At 35.6% G+C, this 7,444-nt stretch overlaps 1 protein-coding gene across 1 annotated transcript in view; it reads left to right on the top strand.

Annotated features, from left to right (window-relative positions):
* CRYBG3 (beta-gamma crystallin domain containing 3) overlaps positions 1–7,444 on the top strand; it is a 119,357-nt gene that overhangs the window by 56,461 nt on the left and 55,452 nt on the right. The window contains exons 8-11 of the mRNA XM_012652802.1: positions 1,170–1,306; positions 2,597–2,711; positions 3,882–3,917; positions 6,111–6,244. Of these exons, the coding sequence (XP_012508256.1) occupies positions 1,170–1,306; positions 2,597–2,711; positions 3,882–3,917; positions 6,111–6,244 (422 nt within the window). The remainder of the gene's footprint in view (positions 1–1,169; positions 1,307–2,596; positions 2,712–3,881; positions 3,918–6,110; positions 6,245–7,444) is intronic.

Genomic DNA, 7,444 nt, shown 5'->3' on the forward strand with positions numbered 1-7,444 from the left:
CAGCTGGGCTTTGTGGTGCACACCTGTAGTCCCAGCTACGTAGGAGGCTGAGGCAGAAGGCTCACTTAGAGCCCAGGAGTTAGAGGTTGCTGTGAGCTACAGTGATGCCACTGCAGTCTACCCGCGGTGACAGAGTGAGACTGTGTTTCAACAACAACAACAGAATACAAGGAAACTGAACACCCCTCCTCACAACCTCCCACCCCTTAAGAAAAAGAAAAAGATTACAGATAATTCTTTTGTTGAGACTTCTGCAAAGCATACAGAGGCCAGAGTGGGAGTGGAGATGGCCTAGAGACCAGTATGACTACAGAGTTGTGAAAGTTAATGTGAATTGCTGGTTTGGTTCCGTATTGTATTATAGAAGGATAAACGGAAATATGAATTTGATGTGATTGGATCATAAGCCAAGGAGTGTCGTGAGGAAAGTGGCCTTCGTGCTTGTCTGGTGGTTGTGAGTAGGCCCATAATCAAAGTCTGGGCCTAACGAAGGGCCACGACGGTGGAAATAAGTGAGAAGAAATGTACACAAATGAAATTTTAAAGGAGGATTTGACAGGACATGGTGACAGTAGGTGCATAATTTTTTAAGACTGTGATGGAGTGCAGGTCAAATTTCATAATGCTTTTCTTCAAACCAACTTGCACTAAAAAAACCCAGAATCCTACAAGTAGGAAAACAGATTTCCTTTACCCTCACCTCTAATTCCTACTTCTTTTGTCAATGTAAATTAGATAAACACACTGAAGGGGCTAGTGCCTATTTATTTTTTATGTTCCCCATGAGGTCAGCTTTTATTTAACTCCCTTCCTCCCTATGGCTTTGTTATGTTTCTAAGAAGGAAGGCTTACAGACATTTGGCACTCAACTAGTTTGGTAAGTCTGAACATTGCTTAATGGAATAAGCCTTTAAAAAACAAAGCAGAAAAATTGGGACAACAGTTTTTCCATTAATAATACTTATAATGTTTATATTAGTAACAGAACTCCTTAGAAAAACTGATTTTTTAAAAAAATGGGCAAGGAGAAACAATATTTCCTTTATGTTGTTTTTGTGAAGAAATTCAACTGAACAATGAGAATAATTGTAACTGTGTGTCCAGAGCATTGAGAATACTAGACTGTGTGTCTCTAGATGATTTCAAAGCCAATTTTTTTTTTTTTTCAGGATTGCAGCATTCCAGAGATAGAGCTTTGCCCACAATCTGACCAAGGAAGTTGTCCTATCTATATACAGCGGGCAATCCCTAATTTGGAAGAACTGAATATCCCCAAATCTATGTCCTTCACTGTGAAGTCAGGAGTGTACGTATCAGTTTCGTTTTATTATAGTGATTGATGGCCACCAAAGTTAACATTTCAATAAGTGACATACATATTTTTGAAGTTTTTGGTCAATTTTGTTTATATTCCTAGATACCCCAGAAATACTATTATAGGGGTTAAAACAGATTCTGTCTTTGGATCTGATTAAGGCCTTGATGTATGGCTCACAGGAGCAGATACAGAATTCTCAGGTGTATTAGTAGTTCTTGATAGATGGATCCATTGTCTTTTCATACAATAAATTTTGCAATTAAGAAACAAAAACAAAAACATATCCCTGGCTATATTCTGAGAAATGTTATTAGGAAAACATAAAGAAAAACAAAATGAAAAAACAAGTCCTGGCCTAAAACTCAAGCCTAAACTATTTCTGGAGTGTCTACATATTAATAGTTATTGAATGCCTCTGCTTTTTTATTACTCCTCTATTCCTGCAAGGTAGGTGATGTTACCCTCATGTTATAGATGAGTGATATGTCCCAGGCTACTAGCTGGTAAGCATGGATTTGATATAAGGCCTCTCTGAATCTAAAGGTATCTATTATGGGTCTAAGTTCAGGCTAAATTCAGTCCCAGATTGGCTCAATTCACAAAAGCCTGTGGACACCTGGCTTCATGTGGACCCCTCCTCTCTCTTTCACTATTTTTGTGTACTCTGATGATGGTTAGTGTACAATTTTGGGGTCACTGTAGGACATCATTTTTTGTCTCCCCCAACCATGAATTAGAACTCTTGGGCAGGTCCAGTAATTAGCCCTATCCATGAGAAATGTCTGTAATTATCAAGCTTAGCTGGAAGACAAGATGGGTCTTTCGGGAATCTTATTTCAAATACTGTTCCTTAGGCAGCCAGTAGAACTGATATCAATTGTAAAAATGTGGATCAAAATGTAAAATGCCTGATGGAATCCCTGCCTCTGATTGCCCCAGTTTAAAAAAGAATGAGATATAGTAGAATGGTTCTGTTTTTTTAAATTATATCCTGCTTGAATTAAAGGTACCACATGTGTTAGGTATTGGAAAATTATAAGAAAATTAAGGCCTAGCACTTGAAAAATATATTAGACTTATTATAGGATAGATAGTGTGTGAGGGTAAATAATAACATGTTAACTCTTGTTATATACTGTCTGACTAATCACTTTGAGTGTGTTTTACTAGTATGATTCTGTGATGGAGGATCTTTTTTTTGGTAGCCTTTTTTACTCTTACAGAACCAAACTGAAGTATTACTATTATACTTTAACTGACCATTTATTTCTCATTTAGTTGGCTTGCCTACCCAGATATTAATTTTAAGGGGCAAGCTACAGTTTTGGAGGAGGACCATGGCCTCTTTGAGATTTCTGCAGCAGAAATGAAGTCATTGCATCCACTTCAAATGGTAAGACAATTTAAAAAGAAGTGTTCTTTTCCCAGGTATCCATGAGTCCAAAATTAAATAGCCGTGATGATTGCTCATGCATCTCAATCTCAGGAAATGAATATGTGTATTACTGAATTGGTAAACTATTAATATTTACATATTGTTTTTCTGTTTCTTTATATTGTAGAGAATGTATGTAACATGTCTGAATGTACTTTGTATTTTGCCAAGTTTATCACAATACATGCAGTTAGTTGCCTTATAAGTATTCTTCTGTGAAAATTCTGAATATTTAATAAAGCTCTGAATTTGCTTTATGGATGATTATTAGAAAATTAGTTGTAGTAAATTATACTCTTTCACTGCAGTAATGGATGATAAATCTCAGCATTAATAATAAATGGGCAATTCTGTCAGTGTTACTTTCTTAAAGATAATAAGTTTCTGCAGTATTTGCCATACTTCTTTTTGTCGCAAATATTTTTATTTGAGGAGCAAACTGTTCAGTTAAATGTTGGCTATATGAGAAGCCATTTCTGGTTGTTCTGTGCCTTTTTAAAAAATAGAAACCATGACAAACTGAGAAATTCTAAGAAATATCACAATGTGGAATAGCATATGAAACTAGAAAATTACAGAAATAGAGTTTTTGTAAGGAGGTGGTTACTTTTTATGCTGTACGACCTTGAGGTCACAAAACATTGTGATAAAAAGTGTTGGTAGAACTTGGAAGAGGAAATGTGGTTAGCTCAGTGCTCTAAAATTTAGAAAGCCCAAGTAATTGTAGGGAAGACATTTGGATTAATTGGCTAAGAAATCTACTCTGCCAAATGAGATTTCTAAATCTACCAGCAATTCCACTCTCCTTTTTGGGACACTCTGAAGTGGGATTAAATACTAACTGATCGTGTGTGCTCAAGGACTAAAGCTCAGTTTCCCTCCTTGAAGTAGTATTAATCTGGAAAGCACCTCTTTAAGATTTCTTGCCCCATCTACATTGATAGAAATTTGACTTGCTTTTGACTAGAGTTCTATACTTAAAATTTAAAATTTACCACAACTTAAATTTGGTATGTAATCTTCACTAATCAGATTTTTTATGTAACCTACACATGTCACTTTCAAATATTGCTTTCAAATGTTTTAAATATTTACGTATCTAATATTAAAATGTCTTATCCTCTTAAGGGTGGACTGAAAGTGGAAATGCCTATGAACTTAAAGGTAAGTCTCGAACAGATTTTTGTAACAAGCTAAAAAGTCTGAGTATTAATTGTCAAGTATTTTGAACTATTAGAATAAAAAAATTACCTCAGTATATGATAATACCTTGCTACTGCATGTTGTGGTGGTGGGAACAAGTGCACAGAATGTTTGCTGAGGGCACACCTGGGGCTGTGAATGCAGAGTGGGGTCAGTCTGCAAAGATGGAGGTCTGCACTGGCAACCTAGTCACACCCACTAAGTGGCTACTACAAGGTGGAAAGGTGATGGGTTTGATTTTTGTTTTGGGAGTCTTAAGACAGCAGCTAGATATTCAAGTATAGCGATCTAGCAGGCATTTGGAAGTGATGTTCAGGAAAAGGAGGTCAAGAGTGATTAGAAGGAGGTGTAGGTAGCTCTCATCAGATGTCAGTTTGTAAGTATGAATATTTGAAGGGAAGAGTAGAGGGCAGTGAACACTGAGGTGACAGTGGTGCCATGATCAAGCAGATCTGGGGAAAGAAAAGAGGAAATAGAATTACAAAATGCATGTGAAGAAAAATAGGAGGAAAACCAGTGCAGTGATCAAAGATGTAAACAGGCCTCCTTTTAATTAGGTTACAGAACCTCCAGAGGAAGGTATGAAACAGGGATTCACCATTCTTTTCCTCTCCTCCAAAACAAGACACAACTTCTCCAACCCTCCCATTTCTAGGTGTCCTCATTTATGGAACTGACTAACATTCTCTCAATTGTATAGATGTAATCTTCTAAAATTCATGTATCTAATAAACTTTGACTATATGTTGGAATCATACCTGTTAAAGTTTTAAAAAATAGTTATGCCTAAGTTCCACCCTCTGAGATACTATTTTGATCTGGGGTGTGGTTGAGAATTTTCAAAGATCCCTAGGTGATTCTAGCATGCAGTCAAAGTTGCAAACTATTGATCTAAAAGATGCAGAATTAGCTGCGACACTCAGTGACTCCTGTCTTGGTCTCCTAGTCTGGTGAATCACAACTCCAGTTGTGACAGTCTGGGTCTTCCTTGGACTCTTGCAGTTTGACAGGGTGTAGGTGTATATGATTGATTATCACAGAAAATCATAATTTGCAAGTTGTTAGACATTATTTGTGACTGGTTTATCAAATTATCATTGCTCCTTAGTTTGAATGTTGTCAGCATATGTAACATGTATTATATAAACCCAAGTAAAACTTCGTCACTTCAAATACAGCACACAATGAAAATCTAATATGTTAAAAACAGTGGAAGCAGTACTATGTATTTTTTTATTCTGTATAATGTTACCAGTTTTTAGAAATGAGGAAGCTATAACTTTTTGGTTTAGTGTGTTTAAATGTGGGGTCTTATTTGCCAAGCTCTTGGGTTGCCAGTTGTGCACAAATTATTTCACTAACTACAAATAGGACCAAGTGATAGTGTGTGTAGATTAATGCTATAATCACTTTATCACTTCCCCATACTTAGGGCAGCTGGTACTTGGGAAGTAAAGAAGCACAAAATAGCAGAATCGAAATACAGTACTGATCCAAATTTGAAGTAAATAAAATGCTAGAAATTTGTTCCCTGCAACACTCATTGCACCTCCCCCCAATTTGAGTCAAATATCCAATTTTAAAAATCACAATTTTTCAATTATTTCTTATTTTTAGGAACTTTTATATTTAAATTCAAGAATATGCATGTCTGTTTTTTTCTCAATGGATAGTAAAGACCATAGGAGCAGTTAGTGTTGTAAGAAACAGTATGTATGTGTTTTCTCAAATCAATAGGTAACTTATTGTTATACTGTGGAATCTCAAGAGAGTGTTTATTTCTTATAGGGGATATTCAATTAATATAAGGCAGGTCTATATTAAATTCCAAATAGAAGGATAAACTTATAAAGGTATTTCAAGAATAAGTTATAAGACAGTTAACTCTATGAGATGGTCCTAGGACCAGAACAATGTAATCATACTCGAGTATATTAATATGAGAGAAACATATTATTAAGATTTTTACCTTTCTGATGATAAGGACTTACATATTTCTTGTGAATATCAGACACTGTGCTATGTTGTAAGTATATATTAATGAAAAAGACAATGGTCCCTATTCATGTTGTGGTCTTTAGTGTCACTTAAGTAAGTCAGTGTATATCTATTCTAAAATATGAGCATGTTAAATAATTTTTTAATATTTTTCAGGTTATTATTTATGAAAAACCTCACTTCCGTGGACAGGCCAAGGAGTTTAGTGAACATATAGATTCTGTCTCTAATTTTTTAAAAAATAATGGGGACCTCCATGGAATTGGATCAATTCGTGTCGTCGGTGGAGTGTGAGTGTCATATTTTCAATAATCGATTTAGTAGTCGATTTTTGAAGATCACAAAAATGTGCTAGGGAGAGCAAAAAGCAATCTGTTTGTTTTAATCTAAAAATATTCATTCCTTCTATAATATTGAAAGGAAAAAATACTAGTTACTAACAGCTTTCTGTGAATTCTCGTCGGTGTTAAAGATTTTGAGATAGATTAAATGTAGAGAATGGTTTCTAAAACTTCAACATTTAGTATTTCTCAACACCGTATAGAAGACAAGAATTGCAAGATAAAATTATTTTTTCACAGATCATAAACATGAACGAGAGCCCCAGTTTTTATTGTCTCTCTTCTGTTGATCTTAATTAACTTATGTGCCAAGGACCTTTGGCTGTGAGCCCTCCCTCATTGAAGAAGTAGTCTGGGTTGTGTGTTTCCGAAGTCAAGGGTTTTTAACGTTGGTTGCCTTCTGGCACTGAACTGCTTTTGAAGAAGCCCTGGATATAAACCCAAGTCCAACCATCGTTGCCACCATCCCAGTCTCAATCAACAGTTACTGTGACAGAAACCTCAGGAAATCTGTAACCAGACTGCGATGTGCCTTTACTTTAAAACCATGGAGAAGAAACTTTCTTCATACTTAGTCATTGTCAACCCAGTGCCAGAATCCTTCCAGAAACATTCTGTGTCTCTCTGTTGATACATTATTTATTGTGGAATGTTTAATTTAAGCATCAGTACCTTTCTCTCTGTCTCTTTTTTTTTACTTTAATTTTTTTATTTCAAAATATTAAGGGACTAGAAATGTTTTGTTACATGGATAGCTTTATAATGTTTTTGTCAGGGCTATAAGTGTGCCCATCACTTGAATATTGTTCATTGTTCCTGTTAGTTAGATTTTTACCCCTCCTCTCCTCACCCTGCCCCCTTCCTGATTTCCCAAGATTTTTACTTCTTTCCGTGCCCATGTGTGCCCATCGATTCATTCCAAATTATTAGTATCTCTTGATATTCGCACTAACATCATATAACTCTCTTATGCTATTCTAGCAAAAGATGTTACTAAAATATTATATTCATAGAAGTTAAATGACTTGTGTAAGATCTCCTGAAGGTCTATATTTAGACACTTAGACTTTGCAATTTTTGGCAGCAAATTAAGTGATAGCCATACCAGCCAAAATGGACATGTAGGAGACTGCAATGTGCTAGATATGC

Source organism: Propithecus coquereli, unplaced genomic scaffold, assembly GCF_000956105.1.
Source record: "Propithecus coquereli isolate 6110/MARCELLA unplaced genomic scaffold, Pcoq_1.0 Scaffold40, whole genome shotgun sequence".
NCBI classification, from domain to species: Eukaryota; Metazoa; Chordata; class Mammalia; order Primates; family Indriidae; genus Propithecus; species Propithecus coquereli.